General features: G+C 37.7%; 1 protein-coding gene across 3 annotated transcripts in view; it reads left to right on the top strand.

The window, feature by feature from the left end:
• Positions 1-21934, top strand: part of CDH2 (cadherin 2) — a 118836-nt gene that overhangs the window by 65958 nt on the left and 30944 nt on the right. For all 3 annotated transcript variants that reach the window (XM_080579825.1, XM_080579826.1, XM_080579827.1), the window contains 5 exons: positions 13457-13683; positions 15531-15677; positions 16750-16905; positions 18604-18748; positions 19793-19965. In XM_080579825.1, coding sequence (XP_080435951.1) covers positions 13457-13683; positions 15531-15677; positions 16750-16905; positions 18604-18748; positions 19793-19965 — 848 coding nt within the window. The remainder of the gene's footprint in view (positions 1-13456; positions 13684-15530; positions 15678-16749; positions 16906-18603; positions 18749-19792; positions 19966-21934) is intronic.

Here is a 21934-nt window from a genome sequence, read left to right as displayed (position 1 = left end):
TAAGCACAGAACTGTTGAGACCTTCACATTAATATTATTGTCTTATGATGTCATAGTCTGTTGTCTTTTGTAACATCTTGAAGTTATGTATGCAGAATACAAGGATTACTGAGAAATTGATGTGATTTCTAAATAGAGTTCAATTTTCAGATCTTTTGCTTTCTCTTGGCAGCATATCAAAGCAAAGTAATAATGTGTCAGTGCCAGTATTTTAAAATGTAGCTCAGATGTTTATTGTAAGGTCATCGCTGTTAAATTTCACGTGCTGCTTGCTGCTGCTGCCAGAGAGGCTGCTTTTAGTTTTCAGAAACCCATTTCTCATGGGGGAAGGTGAGCTTTAGATACCATAATTTTAGTCTGAGAAGTACATGAAAATAATGCATCCCTCATTTACCGGTGGCATTGTCCGACTTAGTAAGCATTATTCCAGACTCGAGAGTGCTCAGCTGAGATGGCTGCTCTAATAGATTATATTTCTTGCTTACATGTCTGGTTACCTCATCAGAGCGTTGTGCACCAGCAGGATGGGTGCTCTCCACTGGTCAGAAAAGCAGCCTGCAGGAAAGTCTGTAGTACCATCCCTGTGAGCAGCCTGTCCAAATGAAGCTGAAGATGCCTTGCGCCACGTGTTCTGGGTAGCACATTTCAGACAACCACCAAGTGCATCTGCAGGCTCTCTCTACTCATTGGGAAGATCATGTTGAGGGCAGCTGCACGTGCTTAGTCTCCAGAATTCATCATCTTCAATGTGATGTCAGGTAGGATGATATAGATTTGGGTCTGTTCTCCAAACAACGTTATGCATATTGAGAGGAAGTAGATTGTAGTGGAGAGCACCTGCATTGAAGTTACCTGAAATTAATAGAAAAAAACAGAGCTTTGGTTTTCTTTTGGTTTGTTTTTCACTGCAGATGCTTGTTTTGTGTTTATTTGTTTTCTAATTTCTTAGAACACAGCCCTAAAACACAGTGAAATAGATCCTAAACAGCATTTCAGCATTTTACTCTAGTCTTTGCCTGCAAGATGGAGACTGGCCAGACTTGCATGCTGATGGCTGTTGATTGCCTCAAACATATGTGGGGGGGAGAGGGTGATTTTCAGCTGCCACTGATGAACATCAGACTCCCAACATCTGATGACAGGTTGCTATTTCACACTCTACAGTTTTGTTTCAACAGAAATTCGGTATGTCGTCTCACTGAATGAGTTTGTCTTCTCCCAGTAGGTGAAACTATTGCGTTTATGGACCAAAAGCATTTTCATATGCATATAAAGGCACTTCCTGGATACAGTAAGTGTCTGAGATTTATTGGAGAGGAACAGCACTTCATGCACCAGGAGAAGAAAGAATTTAGCCATGAGCAATTTGAGTAGTCATTTAGATCAATCATGAATCTGCTTATTTTAGCTATCATAGTGCAGCATTTCAGTAATCGTCGTACAAGATGTTTGTAATGATATCTGTCCTATCCTTAGGAAAACTAACAGAGCAGCAACTTCCTCATCAGTGGTCATTATTGTAGGACGTACTGGGCAGTATCTTCTGAAGTCTGTGGTAATGCAGCGTGGTTCTTTTTATTCCATTTGCAAACTGGCATTGTTCTGAGGGAGAGGAAGTGAAAAGAGATGTTTGTTCACACAACTGAATACCACAGGTGCCTTTTCTGGGAGCTCAAACATTTGAAGAATATTGAGAGAAATACAGATGGCAGTTGAAATAACCATTGAAATATTGAAATGTTTACTATAATGGGGCTTTTCCACTCAGATTCCTTTTGAAACAGAATATTTAGTATTCTGGTATGTAAAATGAGGCATCTTTTTCTATCAGAATAAGACAGTACTTGGCTTCTACACGCAAATTTAGTTTCAGTTTTGTGATGCATCAATTCTGCAAGTTACTACTGAACGAATGTTGCCATTATCCAGGTGCTCCAGGTTTGATTTGTGTAAATATTTGAAATTATTACTATTTTCATCTAGTACCAAGGACTCTCAATCAAGGAACAGTCCCATTATACTGATCACTGTACAGATAATCCCTGGGGACTTTGCATTCTAAGCATTTGAGGGTGATGCTGCATAATCTGTACTAAGAAACTTAGGATGTCATGGCTAATAATTGAAAAATCAAGGCTGCACAGAGAACAATACCTCACTGCTACTCAACAAAATAGTCTTGACATAGACAGTAATAAGTTAATTGCCACATCCACGAATGAATCCTAATGATGATTCCCTTCAGGAATCATCATCACATGGAGGATTTTCATTGTGATATTTATAACATTAATCTTTGGTCTCACAGCTCATGTAACTGTTCACCCAGCAGAAGGGTGCAGAAAGGTAATATCCTGCTCCAGTCCTTAGGCCTTTCTAAAAGTAGGATTTTAGTTCTAGTTCAATCAGTCAAGCCCCTGCCATCTTCAGGCATTATTCCAATTTAATACAATTTGAATGTCAAGTATCTCGTGTTTTGCACTCGCAAGGCCCACAGGAAAGTCTAGACCAAAAAAAAAAAAAAAAAAAGTCCACATTTATCATAGGAAACGTATCCTTAAATATATCAGAACGTCTGTTCGTTTTCTTTTCTGTTCTGCTGTGGCTAGGCTGAATCATGATTGTTAAATGAGAGACTGTTCAGCCAGGTCTGCGTCTGCCTGTTCCCCAAGAAGGCTGTTACCTGGAATAAATTGCATAAATTTGCACAGCATTGTCTTCTCATCCTAAAGTATGTCTTAATTTTGCTATGGTTGTATTGAAAGTTGCTTCTTGAATGAAGCCTGTCTGTATCCTTCTCATCAGTCTGCATTTTGTGTCCAAGGATGCTTTTATTTTTCTTCCTGGATTATCCCAGGTGCCATGTTGTGCTGCAGGTATGTTTGTCTGCATTTTGAGAAGAAAACAGTTTTTATACATGTTTTTTTCCAAGCATAACACCTTTCTTATTCCTGTCAATTTAAATTTAAGTGGATTATTTGAGCCTCATAATTTTGTAATCCCTAGAACGAGATGTGCAAAGAATGGTAAATGTTTGTGAAAGCAAGTAGCGTCACTTGAATTTTGACTTAAACTGCATCAGCTGTACACAAGTAACCTCATGTTGATCATTTTGAAGGGTTTCTATAGTGTAGTCAGATGTGAAGATGCTCTTCTGCTTGCAATCAGTGTCTCTCTAACTTACCTAGACTCAGGTGAGCTTTCTGTTAAATGATAAGCTAATTTGGAAAGAGACTCAGGTCTGAAGTCCTGAGTCTGTAGCTCTTTATTTATCCTAAGAAACAATATTTCTCTTCCTCTTTGCTTTGCCTTTTGGGCTGTTGAGATTTGTTAATGTTGCAATGATGTCTCATCTCATTGAGAATATGGTTTAGGTAATCAATCAAGAGGATAAAAGTAATTATTAATCATCTGAAGCATTTGCTGTGTTCCAGTCACCAAAGAGCATTCCAGCACAGGATTATTGCTATTTTTTCTTCTGATCCCTGGACATATTTTCATTCAAGAGGGGGAAAAAAAAGTACTCTTTGCTACTTTGTGTAGGACTGAATACAACTTTAAGGGTTCACTGTGATGATTAAATGTTTCAGGTGAATTTCCATGTTTGGCAATGCTCAGAGATTTCCTACGTCTTTTTAATTCATTTAAATAGGAAGCACTGATACTAGTGCTTCTTTGTTAATTTTTAGGTATCTACATGCATTTATTCCATCTGAGGGGAATGTGACATGCATTCAGAGGAAACGTAACTAGCTCCAGTGAAAAACCCAGATGATGGAAGTAGTTTTGAGTATATGCAGTTAGACAAATTCCTGGCAGTTCTCCTGGTATTTCCCCATCCTAAATTATTCATTAATTAATCAATCATTAGCATGTTACTTTTGCTACTTTAAGTGATGAAAGCTATACATAGAGTGAGAGAATACCCATTTACAGGTTACTTTCACACACATGCACACTTCTTTCCAACAAGAGAGCCATGTTACTGTAGCTTTTTGTGTCTTCCACTTCGTTACAGAAAGTACTGCTGTGGCCTGTTAAGTACTAGCTGTTAAAGTCACAAGATACTTTTTTTTTACTTTTAAGGTTAGATATCTGTTTATTATTATTATTAATAAATCTTCAGGTCTGAATAGATAACACTAAGCTGCCATGGCAACCAGTTTTCTGCCCGAGGCCTACTGGACATGATCCAGTGATAGTATAATCCCTGGGATTTATGATTTTTATTGCTATCTAACACATCAGTGTAAATAATGCTAGGCTGTCTCTGCTTCCATCCTATTTGGTAACCGTTCAGTTTCCTGTCCTTTCTTTGTTGTAAAAGCAGTGTTCAAGCAAAAAGGGTGCTTATCTCTCTGCTAAGATAACGAGCACCCGTTTGTTACCACAGAATCTCAAAATAGCTGAGGTGGGAAGGGCCCTCTGGAGGCCGTCTGCTCCAATCCCCTGCTCAAGCAGCAACACCGAGAGCAGGTTGTCCAGGTGGCTTTTGAAGATCTCAAGGGATCATCATCTGCAGTCCCTCCAGGCATCGTGTGCCAGTTCTCAGTCACCTGCACAGTGGAGAAGGTGCTTCCCGATGTTCAGAGGGAACCTCCTGTGTTCCAGCTTGTGCCCGTTGCCTCTTGTCCAGGCACGACATTACAAGGTGGCACATGAAGAAGACTATGTGTGCTGGTTTGTGAAGCTGAAAAGCAGCTTCAGGGAAAACTGTCCTTGTGGCGTCTGTAGCAGCTCGGTGCGTCCAAGGAGGCGCATCCAGGTGGCAATGCATCTGTCCCTGTCCAGTGAGCCACCTGGGATGGACTGTAAAGTGTGCTATCAAGCAACGGGTGATATCCTGGGGTCTCCATCAGAATTCTGAATAATAAACAGTCCCACATCTGTTTCAACAATCATTTTTTTCATTGGAAATGGGAGTATTGGCCGGATCACTGCCATTTGTCAAAGCTGGGAATTCTAGTTGTAATACTGTGCAAATACAACATTTGTTTCTGCCAGGCTGCTCAGTAATTCAAGGAGAAAAGACTCTAATTTTATTTTCTTTTTTTCACAGTAAGAAGTGAAATATACCCTAAATGTGATGGACGTGTACTTCTCCCTTATGTTCTGTTGTTGTTTTTAAACTCCTTTGAAGTGTGGGGGCTTAAGCTACCACTGAAAACAGCTGACCTGTTGCATGGGTGAAACAGATCATCAGTTTGTTTGAAAGTATGCATGTACCCATTTGATATATCAGCACATCTTGGCTCTTTACAGAAACTCCAGAAGCCTGCATTTTTATATAGTTTATTTTTTTAAGGGCAGCCCTCCAGTGACAGGCTCTTTCCACCTAGGTGTGCTTGAAGCCTGAGTGGCCAGCCTGAAATGAGAATAGCTTCAGCACCTCTGTACCTCCATCAGGAGCACAGTTGAATGAGGGGGCAGGAAAAATTGAGAGAGTTGGGGAACAAAGTAAATGATAAGAAAATAAGTTTCAAAAATTAAGAAAACTGAACACCCAGAGACAGGAGGAGGAAGAATGGAGAAGAAAGAAATGCTAGGAAAAAAAAAAAAAAAAGAAACTTGAAGCCTAGAAGGAGGTTGGGGCCAGGAGCAGTTAACAAAGAGAATATATAAAAGCATCTCTCTCTCCTTATTGCTAAAGAAAAAAAAAATGGTGTTTTCTTAAGACAGAATAAAAGGCAACGCTGCTTATCTAGTTTTTACTAGATATTTAATATTTAAGTCATTATTATAGCAATAAAACTGCCCTGTAATTGCTACACGATAATTGTAGTTATTTGTTTCTTACACTGTTTAAGGTCACACAAAAATGAATAGAGGTAAAAATAGGTTTGTGCTAAGTGCCTGAATTTTGAAGCTGTTTTCTGCTAGCTATCTCTAAAGACAGTACTTTCCCTTTAGTCTCCCAGTTTGACTGTTCGGTAGATATTTTTTAATTACCAAATTGGATTTTAGCAGGTGTAGTCCGTTGATGCATTATGGGTATAAGAGATTAGTGTTTAATCCTTCTTTTTATTACTGTGTAGAATGGTATACTTGGGGAAGTATTAAAGGTGCATTGCATACTCCAGAGTACAGAAATGACATTTATTACCGAGTTTTCTTTCAGTTAGCATCCTCTAGGAAAAAGCTCTAGCAGAACTCTGCAGGAGCCTACAGGCTCATCTATAGCAAAACTGCGTTAAGCAATACAGAGTGGAGGAAAAGGGAAAGAAACCTTTTTGTGTTTTAAAACAAAAGCAGTTGTTGAAATAGAAGTACTTCCCCTCCCCGAAGATGCTTATTCTCTTTTTCTGTATTTTTTTTTTTAAATAAAGACAAAAGGGGTGTCAAAGCGCAGAAGATCTTTGTGTCAGTGAGTGGTAGAGGCAAGAACTGAAAAGGATCAGTGAATCAGATATAATTTGGACTCTGTTTGAGATACCAGTTCTGTGTTTTGCTGATGGCTGGCATTCCCATTCTGAAAAGCTGCAGAGGCATTTCTATCGAATAGAAAGAACATTATCCCTGTTTTCATTCTGGTATGCCTATTATGACTTTGTTCTGTAAACAAAGAGGATTATGGGAACTGGAAACTGGATTTTATTAAAGAGCTGTGCGAGTCTTTCACTACAAAGGTTAGAATTGGGCAGTTTTGTGATAACTACCTGTGAAAGAAAATACTTTAAAAATAGACCCCAGTGATTGAGTTGGTTGGGTTAATGAGGAAGCAGGCCTCTGATGTAGAACTGAGTATGCTCTGTGCTTTGACATTTCCCATTTGCACTTTGCAGTGCAAGACTTTCAAAAAAAAAAAAAAAAAGAAAGGGAAAAAAAAAACAAACCACAGAACCCAAAATGCAATTGTACAAATTCAGAGTGAAAAATACATGCTGCAGAAATAGTTTCCACCAACCTGCCATTATGTAGACTACTAGATCGCTTTGAAAGTGTGTTTTAGGAAATATGTGTATTCTTTCTTCTGTCTAGAAGTAGTAGTCTGGAGAGTGGGGCAGGGAAAGGAATTACACTGAATGAATATTCATTGCAGTGACCAGCACATATTAATTTTACCTGTGTATTGTACAACTTTTTGTACAACTTCTCTTACAACTTAACGGCTTTTCTGCAGTACATGACTTATTACAAGCTTCTTAATACCATAGAGTAAAGCCATATATTAATACTAGCTAGACTTTACCTAGTGCCTGCTGCAGATCACTCTTCTGGAACTGCTTTCAGTTAATGAAATAAGCGTACAGTATGAATTAAACCGTAACTGTTGCAAATCATTTTTCCTTTTAATTATTGTTTTCCTAACTGAATAGACAGATGATTAAGCAAACAGTACAGCATGGAAATGTGGAAAGTTAAGCTGCTAAGAGTCAGATCATGAAACAAGTAAAGTTGGTAAATTGCTTGAATGTATCCCCAGTTTCATCTCAGTTGAGACTTTTTTGTGTGATCTGTTTTTTTCCCTTTTGTGAGTTTCTTTGTCTTCCACTTGGCACCAGTCTGTAAAGCTTGTGAAGTCAAGTGAAAATAGGAATTAGAAGCGAATGGCCCAAATTTGGCCCTTAGTAAGTGGCAAAACTCTAGTTCATTTCCTGCCATCCACACCAGCAGCCTTTTGCTCACCATGGGTGAGGGTGGGAGAGTGCAGTGCTCAGCACGAGGTTGGAGGGTTGGAGGTTTTCAGAAGCAATTACTGAATTAGCAGGCTTGCTTTTCGGAAGGTGGTAAGCAGCTGCCTTTTGACAGTCAGACTGTCTTTTGAAATGTCACAGGCTGGTTACCCCAAAAAGGCTCAAAATGAGTAGCTTTTTTGAGATATTTCTGGATGATCTGAAGAATAGGATGGTCTACAGTGCATGAAAGTAAAAGGACAAAAGAAAAGGGGATTAGAAAACAGACTAGAAGAACCTATTAGAAACAATGCTAGTGTATTAAGTATCTCTAAGGGATATAATGACAAATTCAATTATAATACAGTTAGAAAAATGCCATTGTCTAAAATAACCTGATTAAATTCTGTATTTATTTTGCATCAGTAACTTCTGTATCTAATTTTCTCAGCTTATAGGTGAGAACAAGACATTTTCCTGATGGTTAGAGACCACTCATGTCAAAAAATCAAAAATTAAATAACGTTTTAAAGCTGAGCTCAAATCAGACACATTTTAAAAGTGCTATTGGTGTTGGAAAAGGCAAGTTAAAATGTAGTTCAGTTCTTTGGAATTCTAATGGTCTGCCATGACGTAAAAAACCCACTTCTCTGACTTTATATATAAACTTGAAGGTTATCTATAATTGTAGTAAAGAATTTCTCATGGGCATTTCACATGCCACTCTGGCGAGCCATGAGCTGAAATACGAGCATCTGCACTCTGTTAGTAGGACTAATAGATCACCTTACAGATACAGAAGTAGCCAGTCTGAATAAATTACTAATTTATATAAAGTGTTTTTCTGTTGTTCTTGTTATTTACTGGAGTGTGGTTTTCTCAGGTTTCTCTCTCTGCAAAAATAGGAAGGCTTGTTAAATACGGAGTGCTCTTGGGGAAGGTAGTGTTCAGATATTAAGCATGCAGAGAGCTAGACAGTTGAAGCAGAATGTTTCCATAAAATTTCTCATACTGTCAAAGGTAAAAGTGATATCTGGCAGGTGGTTGTATGTAAGCTACTTTCTTATCCTATTTATTTTATCTGCTGCAGACTGATCCTGAGTGAATTAAATATACCAGCTTTTTCCATTTTATGATACTCACTTTTAACTGTATTGCTCGAGCACATATGTTGTTAGCATTTGGAATTCGTTGCAATTTCCGCAATGTCCTCTAAGTGAGCCTTAGCCTTGAGGTTGAAGCTTAGGCATAGAGAATAACTTTCAAGACAAGTAATATTGTTCCAGCACTTTTATGGAATGAAAATACACTTTTTTTATTTATATGTATCTGAATCTTTTCTAGAAACAAAATGGGTATTTTCAAAGTGTAAAAATCCAAATGGCAAACTCAACACAACTATCTCAGGGTAAAAACAAGTAACAAAAATTCTGTATTAAAATTCCATATTGTACACGAATATTTGCATGAAAAAATGATGGTAATAGTATAGCACATTATATCATTCTGTGCTCAGTCCTTGGGTCAAATAATTTTGGTGTTATTTGCCTAAGACAGAGCAGAAGAAATCTGTCAAAGAGTGGAAACCAACCCGAGTAGCTTAAAAAAAGGTTTTGTTGTCTGAGAAATGATTCTAGGTAATTGAAGATTACTAGTAAGGTACATGAGGTTAGACATTTATTTTACGGATATTATGAATCATTCATCTCATTAGACATGAGTAAGAGTGGTGTAGCTCTCTAGTGCACTTTAAATGAATTTGCGTGTTTAGTTCTTAATTATTTGTACAGTGCACGTTTATACATATGTTGTAATTACTTCCATGCAAAAGAGTGTTAGCTTGAGGGCTTGTTTTAATACAACAGAGGTGTAGATTTTTGTTTAAGAATGTTGCAGTCAGAGAGGTTCTCTCTCTCTCTCTTTTTTTTTTTTTTTAATAATAATTGTTTTTGTGCAGGAAAAGTCTCCCAAAGTAGGATACTAATGACCTTTTCTCTGTAGGGTCTAATGATTAATAATAATCAAATGCCAAAATGAAATAGATTTTTTCTTCTGATTAAAGACTCTGTTTTTATAAATCCTTGTGCATGGCCTCATTTTGAGCATGTGAATTAATTGCATTTACTGCCATGCTTCAAGGTAGGTGTCCTTATTATTGTTCTGGTATGACCTAAGGTATTTTTTCTTTAAAACCAAAATGGTTATATTTCAGATCATGACTGAGTAGTTCCCCATGTTTTCAAATCAGGCACTTAGGAATCTTTTAAAACACAGATACTTCTCAGAAGATGCCCAAGATACTCAATAGAGAAATATCTTTTAAATCTGAGTTGTTTTTACAGATTGTGGGATATTTGCATCTGATCATTTATGCAGGTAGTGTTCTTGAGTAGTAAAATTAGGTATTTGATTACTCTTTTTACTGCATATAAAGTGACTAAATGCTGTATAATACATCTGGTTAACCCTTTTTAAAATGAAAAGAATTCGTACGACTGATTTCCCAACTTGAAGGGACTTTTTGAAGGCATACCCCCCCTTCAGTGTGGTTGTTAGCACATACATGGCTGGTGTAAATAGTCATTATTTTTAGTGACAAAAAAAAAATCCTCTAGCATTTTGGCAAAAAATCTTTGATTAAAAACCTACAGTCAGAAATCCCTCTTTGTTCGTACCAGTTGAATGCTGAAAAATGAGGCAAAGTGATCTAAATCAAATTTACAAGACTGATAACCATACAGTTGCGGGGAGAGTAGCTACAGTACAACCTGTACTCTGTCAAGGTAATTTAATTATGGATGGTTATACTTGAGTATAATTTGTTAACGTATGTTCCTTGTAAAGGGAGAATAATTCTTACAAAGCATTGACAATTTTATACATTTTTACCAGGATGCTGTCAAAGGAAAGGGGTTTTCGGTGAATTTTATAATATACAGTTGCCTGGAGGAGGAATATCAATAAAGTGGCTAGGAGCATGTTGGTTGTGTTTTTGGTTTTGGTTTTGTTTTTGTTTTTTTCCTCAGTGCTGGAGTCTGTATGTAAGAAGATGGGGGGCAAGGAGAGGTCCTATTCTTCATGAGTTGAAATATTCAAAAAAAATATTACGTTACTGTGTGGTACTTGGGAAATAAGTTTTTATAAAATGTTTTAATACCATAATCTTTTGGACCATAATGACTGTAACATTCCTTTTAAATTTCACCTCTTTCAAAACCAGTAAAGATCAAAGTTTGGATTAATATTCATTCTCTTTTCAACTTGGTTCTTCTCAGAAGTTAGTCTTGAGAAGAGCCAGAGGTGAATCTTACTCTGTCTTCATCCTTTTGGTCAAGACACTCTTTTGAAGAGCAGGTTCAGAGAACAGCCATAGCTGAGATTAGAGGCCGACAGAGGCACAGAGCTATGGGTTGTATGGCTCATTTTTTCCCCCCTTCCCCTTCAGCTTCCTAATGCGAATTGTTCCTAACTGAAAGTTTTGTTTGTCAATGGAGATTACACTTGGCGGAGGCCCAGCTTTCTTCACGCTTGGGGTGTGGGTGGTCTGTGCCTCTGAACCCACATAAGAGCAGTGTTGTTCAGTTCCCCAGTCTCAATGGTTGACTTAAAATATGACACATAGTGACTTTGGAGTAAACTCTTCATAGACATCTCTCATTTTTGTACTTATTGATACAGAATATACAGTTGTGAGGGCCAACTAGTCAGAGTTACCCACTTAGGACAGTGGTTATGATTTTGGGATGCTAGTATGGTCGTTTTAACAAGTAGCTTTATATCCTCAGTTTTGGGTTGTGCATTTTCTCACTTAGCTGTTGCATTTCAGCATACCGTCATGGTAACCTGATTCAAGTGATGAGGCTCAGAGCTAAAAAGAGAGGGAGATGATGGCTATAGTCGACGTTTTGGTGCTGGATTTTATCTGCCTGTGAATTTTGTCCTCCTATATGAACCACAAACTAGAGGCTCTGTTATCTTCTCCAAGACTTGCAGACCTTTGTAAAGCCTGTAGGAAAGGAATTTGCACTTTATGGCGCTGGTAAGCTGGAGCTGAGGAGGAACAAGCCTTAGGGAGCACTATCTACAAAAAAAAATTAAGCTGAAGGCTAAGTGTTTATCAACATTGCAGTGAAGCACTCCCACTGCTAACCAGGAAGACCTGAGGCAACATCTACAAGGAGCCCTAGCAATGATGCTTTTTACCAAGGGAGACGAGTTCTTCCTGGATTCCGCGCTTTGTGGTGCGTGGCGTACATGGTCATCTCCCCGGGATGAAGCAGGCATTTCCCAGGGGAAGCCTTTCAAACCGTGCGAGCCATCTGGAAAGAGCAGTGTACCCCTGCACAGCCCAGCAATCTCAGTACTAGGAAGTTTGACGTTTCATCATTTGTTTTGAGGGGAACTGTACTTTGTCTCACTTCTGTACATGATAGACACCTTTTAAGAAGTATTTTATAAAATCTTTTCTGTCGAGGGGGCAAATGGGGGATTCCAGATAATTGAAAGGGTGTAGTAAGGAAACAAATTTTATATGTCATCTGAACATCAGCTTGGTCCTTGAAGTTCAAAGAGGAAAAGATAGGATTCTTCTTAGTATCTTCCTGTAACCAGTGCATTACAGAAGAAAGCATATGATGCATGGCATTTAGTCGTGATTTTTCTTGAGAAGGACCTTTAGGTTTTGAAGCTAAATAGTTTGTGCATGGTTTAGCACAATATAAAAAGCCCAATAACTGAAATGAGGCATAAAGTCTCGTTTCATCTTCACTATGTGCATTTCAGCACAACCTTCATAATGATGTTTTGAACTTCTGTTGCCCATACGATCAAAATATTTCACAATGCTTTAGAAACATTAAAGGATGATCATTGGCTTTAAAACCACACATCCATTTTTTACCTACTATTATTTGCAGTAACCCAAAAGATAAGTGGTAGTCAAAGCAATTGGGTAAAGAAAGCAGTAACCTGTTCTGTGCTCTTCCCATCGTTATCTATACAATTAGTTTTACTGACTTTTTGTTCCAATGAGCATCTTTCAGATGGCACAAAAGGAACTAGGTGAGCTAGGTGAGCATTAAATAAAAAATGGGTAATTCCTAAGTGGATGTATGGATGTGCGTGGTACATGAAGTAGCTTTTAAATGGGAAAAAAAAAAGATAAATAAAAGATAAATGTCAAGTCCTTAACTTAGATTTTCTCTGTGAGGTAAGTATTTACTGCTGCTTCTGTCTTATAGATGAGGACTGAGGAAAATTAAGCCAAGAGCTCATAAGTGATGTACCTGAGATAATAGAACTGAATCGTGGGTTGAGCAAGACATAGTAGGTAATCTTCTAACTGACTTTGAGGTTTCTGACTTACCGTCATTGTCAGAGAAGGCACTGGAAGCACAATTGTGTTTGTGATTATGGTTGCAGTGCAATTAAATCCATTGAGTATGTATTTCTCAGCTTGTGATGATTTTGGCATGACTCGATCTTTTCTTGAGGCTTGAGGTGCAGATCCCTACAGGTGCTTGGTAGAAACAGACTGAAATGTAGTGTGGGATATGGAGGGAAAGGTATCCTTGTTCAGGGGAGCTTTAGGAGGCAGGCAGTATATCTAGTGTTAAAACTTTTCTTTCTACCTAGTATTTCTCAGAAGAATATTGCTGTTACGTCACTGACCCCCTAAACTGTGAGACTCACAATTACATGTATGCCATATGATAATAGCAATCAGTTACTTTCTTCTGTTTCTGAATATTTGTTCTTAATTTTATATTCATTTTACATCACATACAGTTCAAATGGGCTGCCTTTTCATTTTTTGTTCTTCATTTTGTATGTGTGTTTTACAGTGAGGTTTCAAAGCTGTGATGGAAACAAAAAAATACACTTTGGAAGCAGTGAGCCAGAAGATTTTAGAATAGATGAAGATGGTGTGGTATACGCAGAGAGAAGCTTTCAACTTTCAGCAGAGCCGACAGAGTTTGTAGTGTCTGCTCAAGACAAGGAAACCCAGGAAGAATGGCAAATGAGGGTGAAGCTAACCCCTGAGCCAGCATTCACAGGGGCCTCAGAAAAGGTAAAGCAACCAAGCGCCATCTGTATGAATGTATCCCCAGAAACAGGCTTAAAAATAGAGTTTTGATTCTGGCTGTCATGCACCTCTCCATGAGATATTCTACTAATGGGCAAGTACTGCATGTATAATTGTGAAGCTGGAGCCTTAGAAAGAGCTTCTCTCCTGTTATTCTGTAGCTTTGCTAAGGCATGGAAAGGCATGTCTGTTTAAGTATGTAGGATTCATTTATGTTTGAGCTTTTTGTTTGTATAGTTTGAGATTTATACCTGAATTTAAGTCAGACTTGGTCATTCCTTTATTTTAAATTGCTTGAAAGTATTGCAGTATTTATTCAAGCAGTTAAATATAACCACAAAATAAACAAATCTGTGCTACAGTGCATCAGTCAAGTTTATTAGATGGGAGCTGTAGATTTGCAGCAGTAGTAGGAAAGCATTTCTGGCAGGGAATATTGGCTTTGTCTTGTCCCTTCATAATCAAATTGGAGACTGTAAATTATTCATGATTCCAGCACTACTTGGTAAGGAAGATAGTCTCCCTCTGCTGGAAGCTGCCATAGGATAAGCCATGTACTGTAACAGAAATCACACCTATCAGTATACAAATAACATAATGTATTTACTTTAGGGAAATAGTATTAGGCCTGCTATGTTTGTCTGTAATATTACTTGCTGCCCGCTGCTTCTTACCTTCTCTTACAAAGCGCTTAATTTACAAGTAAGGAACAAAATTATTCATAGATTAATATGCCTGTTATGGATACACATTAAAGATTTAAGCATAATTTCAAAATAGATGGTGTGATTATGCAGGACTTTTTTCTGAAAACACTTTGAAAATCAAAGCTGTTTAATCAATTTTTTTTGCCTATTTGTTGATTGTTTTTAAACCTTCTAAGGCACATTTTTAACAAAGGAAATATTGCCATTTTGTCTGTCTAGTAAAAGAGCAGATACTTAGATATGCAATGGCATGCACTGTTCTTTCCAAAGATCCAGTTCAGGCATCCCTAACATCAGTAGAATATAGAGTAGTGGAATCTGGCCTTCAGTTGGGCATCTGTTTTTAGTCTGTGACACATTTGATTAGATTAATGAGAAAGGGAAGGGGTGGTGGGGGGAGGGATTTTCTCTTAAAAGATTGGGAAAATGTTTTTGTCTCCCTGTCTCCACCCTTAAGCAAGCTAGCGTGGTTATGTGTGTGCTGGCATCCAAAGGCTGAAATGACTGCAGCTATAGAAGGGAATAGGGAAAGAATGTTGACACCCAGCAGAGATTAATGCCCAGTGTGCAAAGTGGGTCATCTACAGCATCCATCATGGCTGACATAGGTTTAAAATAATTACAGCATTAATTCTATGGGATTTAATAGGGTCATAAATATTTGAGACATTCCTTACCAGTATGTATTAAACTTCTCTTGGAACTCAAATTATGTTTTAGAACACCCAGATCTAAATTTAATGTACAGTAACACATTACCTGGACTGAAGTTCCAGCTAATGAGAAATACATAAAGGCATACTATTAAAGTCTGCAAAATATTAACTACTTTCCTGAAAGTGGAGAGTAGTTTACACAGTAGTGCCATGTTATAAATGGTTTATAATTTCATTTCTCCTCCGACATGAATGAGGAAAAAAGAAACAGAATTTTTAAAATTCCGTAGTACAGTAGTAAATAATATTGTCTATTTCATACGCCATTGTTAATGCAAATAAAACAGTTCTGTTAACACAGATGAAAGCCTTTCAGTCAATTATGCAGTTGTATACAAATTTATTTTATAACATCTACTAGCAATTCTCCTCCTAACACGTACTTAATTTTACCATGTACCTGGGAAAGGACCAAAAGAAAACTGAAGACATCATATTTCCATGGCAACAATATAAGCACAGCAGCCATCTGAAGAGACAGAAGAGAGACTGGGTTATCCCTCCAATCAACCTACCAGAAAATTCCAGAGGACCCTTTCCTCAAGAATTAGTTAGGGTAAGGAATTTAATAGATATGTGATTTCAGTGGCTCTTGGGTAGTTCTGGAAGAGACTTTGTGTGAATGATGTCTTGTCCATAGTCCAAATCTTTATCAGAGTGTTTTGGGCTGATTGCTGTTGCTATCTCTATGTGTAGCAGGCAGGGGGGATGCGTTTACTCATTTTTTATTTTTAAGTTGTCCTCGTGCTCCCGTACTGGTGGAAAGTGCTCTAGGTTCAGGTGGTAAGTACCCTGAGGACTTCCTCCTGGTTAAGGAGGATCTCTGCAGGTCCACGTCTCCAGTTTCCTGCACTGGAGTTTTCCACTTGGGGAATTGTATGGAAGTTGGCAGAAGGCAGGAGGAAACAGGACGTGATGGGGGTGAGGGGTGCTGGCTGCTTCACAGGACTGCAGCACAGACTTGGCATTGCCAAAAGTTCAGCACAGGAGGGCTTCCATTCGTGGTACTGGTTGGTCATGATCAACTCCTACAAGGATTTGTTGGAATTCAGCTGAGTATTGGCACAATGGGAATGGGATGGAGCATTGCTCTGCTCTGTTAATGCGCTGCTAGTGAATCACCCACTCCTCACAAACAGATTGTCCTTTAATTTTTCCTTGGAAGATGAAACCAAAGTTCAGACTTCAAACAAAAACAGTGAGCTTCTAAAGCGCTGTAGTATTGCCAGTAGCAGATGAGGGTCTGTAGTTTTGGTCCAGAAAGGTACAGGAGAGAAAAAACAGAGTTTTTATTGCTGACATAGTTTTGCTATGGGTTGCATGTTTGTTTTCCTTAGGATCTAAGCAATTCTGTTTGAGGTAAGAATACTTGTATGCTTTGTTTAGTGCAATTCATTCATTTCACAATCCTGGAAATTTATTGACCAGCTTTTTGACAAATCAAAGAGGGCAATTGAAAGCCTCAGTCATTGTACTAACTTTATACTATTTCCAAAAAAATTTATCCAGTTATTTTCACAAGCTTAGCCTAAAGACTAAAAAAGGCAAAATATCTGCTACTGTCTCAGCAGCAGTCCCATCCATTGGTTGGTTGTTGCTAACGTAAATGTTCTCTGTTTGATACATAGATCAGGTCTGATCGTGATAAAAGCCTTTCGCTACGGTACAGCGTGACTGGCCCAGGAGCTGACCAGCCTCCAACAGGAATCTTCATCATCAACCCCATCTCAGGACAGCTGTCTGTGACAAAACCTTTAGATCGTGAGCAGATTGCTTCTTTTCATGTAAGAGTTTAATTTACCATAAATCAGATTATCAAATTGAAGATTAACATCTGCTTCAAACATGACTTGAGCAGCCAGCATTTAGTTTTCTATGAGACATGATTTGAAGAGTTTGTAGCAGATTTATATTTATTGTACTTAAGGCTAACTCTTACTATGTCTAAGCAGCTTAAATGCATTAACATACATAAACAGTGATTAAATGTATTTATATAAAGTAATTTTAAAAGATTGAAATATGGATACTGTAGCTTATATTTCAAATGCAGATCATTGATCACAGTCGCCTCCACTATTGTGTATTTTTCAAAAGTTTACTTTTAATTTAGCAACTTAAATTAGGGTGACTGCTATTAGAATTGCAGCAGCTGTGATTTGAGAAATGGATAGGAAGAATAACCTACCAATTTTCATTTTCAGGGGCAAATCTAAGCATTTTAATTGAATTGTAAATTAGGTCTGTCAGCTTATGAAAATGATATTCTTTGCTCTAAAGAAATTGACGGAGTAGACCATGGATTCTAGTATTAGTCGAAAAGGAAGCATTGAAGGAAGAGGGGAGACCAAGCTTTGACTTAGAGTTGTCTCTGCTGCTGAGAGACCACACTGGAATTGTTACTGAAGTCACTCAGGTCCTAGAGGAAGCTTCAAGCACGTTGTGAATTAAAACACTCCTCGTCTGGCTCTCTGGGAAGCCATTCGAGTGCTACTCCTGAATGGAGGACATAGCAAGTAGCATTCATGTATAGGGCCTGGCTCTTGCAAGTGCGCAGCAACTCCAGCATCCATGAGATTTTACTGAGAGTTTGGCATTGGCAATTTAAGGTTTACTGACTTAGGAATTTACATTTATATGAGCCATTTCCAGAGTGGTGAGTTATTCATGCCCTCTTGCTCTTTTCTAGTAGGTTTGTAGCCAGAAGGTAGACATATAATGGTTTTCAGCAGGACTGCTTACAGGAGAAAGTAGCTTTTTGCCTACCAATTGCTAGGCTGTGGCCTAGGTACATAGGTTTACATTTTCAAAAAGTACTGCGTTCCTTTTTTTTTTTTGTCTGTCCAATTTAAGATGATTTAGGTAAGCTTGACTGTCAAAGGTAGTTACTCAGACACTTTTGACAATCAGAGTATTAAATTTAAGTGTCTCGGCATCTTTGAAACTCAGTCCATAAACTTTAGCTTAATTTTAGCCTGGACAGATTTTGTTGTGTTTACTGACAGTGATTTATCACAAGCTTTACCTTGGTGTTCCAGGTAACACAAATATATAATATCAGATAAGAATTTTTGAAAATGATCCCAGTGTCCATTCCATTTGGACTGCTAATGACATTTATCTTTTAAAGTTTTCATCTCCTTAATTTAAATATGCATGTTTTTAGAGAGTGTTATTCTAACAGTGATTATTAAAAACAGAATTATATTTGACAGTAGGCATTGGTATTAATCAAAATTATATGATTCAAAATTATTTTCAGCAAATCAAAGATGAAAGTCTGTAACTTAAAATAGTTTAGTTGCCTGAACAGCAGTTTCATTATCATACAAGTTTTCAGGTTGCTCAATATGGGGGAGCAGTGACAGATAAAGTACATTGAGCTAAAAATGTCTGGCCTGCAATTTAATGCTACTGTTAGTGGTATATGTTTATGCCTGTATGTTGTGCAAATTCTAACATTTTTCTGATAATTTTTGCAGCTGAGAGCGCATGCAGTGGATGTAAATGGAAACCAAGTGGAAAATCCTATTGACATTGTCATTAACGTCATTGATATGAATGACAATAGACCTGAGTTCTTGCACCAGGTTTGGAATGGGACAGTCCCTGAAGGGTCAAAGCCAGGTAAGATGGGGCTTTCTAAACTGGGGGAAAAAGATATGCAGTTACCCCCTTCATCATCTTCAAAATGCATCTTCAGACTGTAATGCTTTCAAAGGTGTCATAAATGCGATGAGCAAAATCTCATATACTGTCTCACTATTTCACCTTATTTTTAACTCACTTTGTAGCATGTTAGGATTAATTTCAAAGAAGGAAAGTATATATGAACAGAAGGATTTAAGAACATTACTTTCAGGCTTCTGTTTTTGAAAGCCCTATTTATAATGTTGCAGTTCTTCCCAGTTATGTTCATAATAGCAGTTGACATTAATTTAGTTGATAGTGGAGGGTTTAAGAGACTTCCAGCGTACCAACAGATTCAGCGCTAGTTCTGAATTTCAGAGACTTGGAAATACTGGGATTTGAAATCAAACACTTTCATTTGAATTCTCAAGAAAATCCTAAATGTTGTTCACATCTCATTAAAATTCTAATCAGCTCATATTTAAGTTTGCACTATGGCTGAAACTACTTCCTTAATTTGTCAGTAGTGCAAATGAAATTATTAGAAAGGTTAGCACAAGAAATATATTTTCTCACTTCACAGTGTTGACTTGGCATTTGAAATGGAAAGAACATGCATCTCAAAGACCTTTGAAAAAGTATTATTTACATTGATTTTCAACCACTATCAGTATGCGCACCAATTCTGAAAATTAAGTATATTTCCTTTGGCCCAATTAATAATATTTTTATCTAAACATTGAGAAGCTGTGTTGTTATAGAAATATTATTTATGGCAGAACTGTAGGATTTCACTGTTTATGGAGCTTCTTCAGTTATAAACAAACCTGATATTTTATAAACAAAAAGTATTTTTATCTCCTCTTATGTATTTTAATTACTCTGTTGGTGAGTCTTGGGTTTAATCAGTTTGTTTTAAGTAAGAGAAGGAATGTACAGAGTTTACCAAAAGAAATATATACTTTGACCATTGCTTGTAAGTGATCTTGTGTAATCTGAGTAAACTGTTTATATAAAATCAATTATTTATCCTGCTGCTAGGAACCTACGTGATGACTGTTACTGCCATCGATGCCGACGATCCCAATGCACAGAATGGGATGCTGAGATACAGGATCTTGTCACAGGCCCCAAGCAGTCCTTCTCCCAACATGTTTACAATCAACAATGAGACTGGTGACATTATCACCGTAGCAGCTGGGCTTGACAGAGAGGTATGGCAGATCTTAATCCCATAGGCTAGGTTGTGTTGAGTGTGTGTAGATGCACAGTTTTTGCCTGTAATTTGCAAATATTGCCCTCCACTTCGAACTTTCTCCGTTTCATCACCCATTTGATACCAGTTATTATCTTAGGCCCAGAGCATTTAAAAAAAAAAAAAAACACAAAACACTAAAATTAAAATTAGCATGCAGATGAAAATTAGACCCAGATACTTTGTATGTGTAGTCACTCTCAAGCCCATTGAGTTTGGGAAAGAATCTCATCTCAAAAATCTCAAAAGCCTGATTGCTTTTGAGCAATGGGTGTGCACTAAAGCAGGGCGGTGCAGATAAGGCTTCAGGTGCTCAGCTTGGGTGCTGAAATGGAAGGTGTTCCTCAGCTTCAGCCCTGTCCTCTTTACTGAGCTCTGTAGGCAAAGAGTAGATGGAAAATGGAATTGCATGTGTTTCATTTATCTTGGAAGCTCCAGGAGAGGAGCTCGTGTCCTCCTTCTCTTCTCTTGCTAGCTCTTCACAGAGAGGTGGTAATTATTTTAAATCTTCTGGTTGCTGTATTGATAAATGTGCAGTAATTCCCTGATCAGAACTTTGCTGATGAAAATAAACCAGGAAAAACATCACTGATTTTAAAATTTGAAATGTGCATGTCTCTAAGAAATAAAACAGTCTGTTTTTGAAATGATATAGAAGAGGGCTTGTCTCAAGGCCTGGATACACGTTCAAAACCTTAAGGAAAAAAAATCTGACTGTCAGTAATTCCCTGCCACATCTTGGGCAAGTCCCATTCTGTCCAGGCAGCTCTTCACTGGAGAGGGAGGGTGCCAAATCCTCTGCTGTGGTTCACCCATCTGTGAGGTGGGAGTAAAAATATTTCCCTCCCAACTGCAGATCTGACACATGGGCTAACTGTGTTTTTGAACCACTTTAAACTTCACAAGAGATAAGCGTTATTTTATAAACAAACTATAAAATCCAAACAAATCTTAATTCAACACATCTTGCTTCCACTTGTGTTTTACTAACCTCATTTTAGCTTATTAAATCTAAAGGATTTGAGGGATTTTTTTTTAACTGAATTTTCAGTTTAGCTTTCAGCTGTTTGCTTATACTTAGTTAAAATGGAGAACAAAAGGATGTTCTGGGTTGGCTATTAATATTCTGCTGCACTTTGCAGTATGAAAGTGCCAATCAGAATATTTGAAAAGCTAAACAGACTGTTAGATATTGCAGCTAATTTTTAAATTTTTATTAACATTGATTCTGTTAAAGATGTTTTTGAAAAGGAAGGTTTTGAGGGAAGGAAAACCATGAACTTTACAATATTGCACTATTAAGTTAAAAGAATGATGGGTGGCTTTGCCCTTGCTTTTAAAATCCTCTGGTCATCTTTGACAGGTGAACTTTCAGAAGGACATAGTGATAACTCTGGGTTTTATTACTTAGTGACTGGCTGTACTGGAGTGATTTAACTCAAAAGAAACCAGCCGTCTTTGCAGCTTAGACCCTCATGTTAACAGTTGCAGAAGAGTTGTCGTTTGCCATCAGTCTTCCCAATGGATCACTGAACTGATACCCAAATGAGTATTTATAAACATTTCTTGCATGTGTTGAATATTAATGATTAATATTAAAGCATTCAAATATCAAATTAGACTAATATAAGATAAAATTATTTCCTTCCCAAACCATTGCTTTGCTTCCTTCATTTCCTGAGTTTTGTGAAAGTCAGTTTAATTACAACAACAAGGAGACTAGACAGCCAGTTCTGAATCAAGCGGGTCTTCTGACATTGCTCTGGGGAATGCCATGTTGCACTCAGGCTTCACTGCAGAGGTTGTGTCCATGGTGGTGTCCATGAACCTCCACTGGGCTACCAAAATTTTTCCTGTTCTCTAAGTCTTGATCCCCTTTGTGCTCTAAGTAGGCTCACTAAATACTAGACACAATTTAAAATTCTGTG

The sequence above is a fragment of the Anser brachyrhynchus genome (assembly GCF_964034855.1).
Source record: "Anser brachyrhynchus genome assembly, chromosome: 2".
NCBI lineage: Eukaryota > Metazoa > Chordata > Aves > Anseriformes > Anatidae > Anser > Anser brachyrhynchus.
Note: the sequence above shows the minus strand (reverse complement) of the source record. Positions and strands in the feature narration are given on the sequence as shown.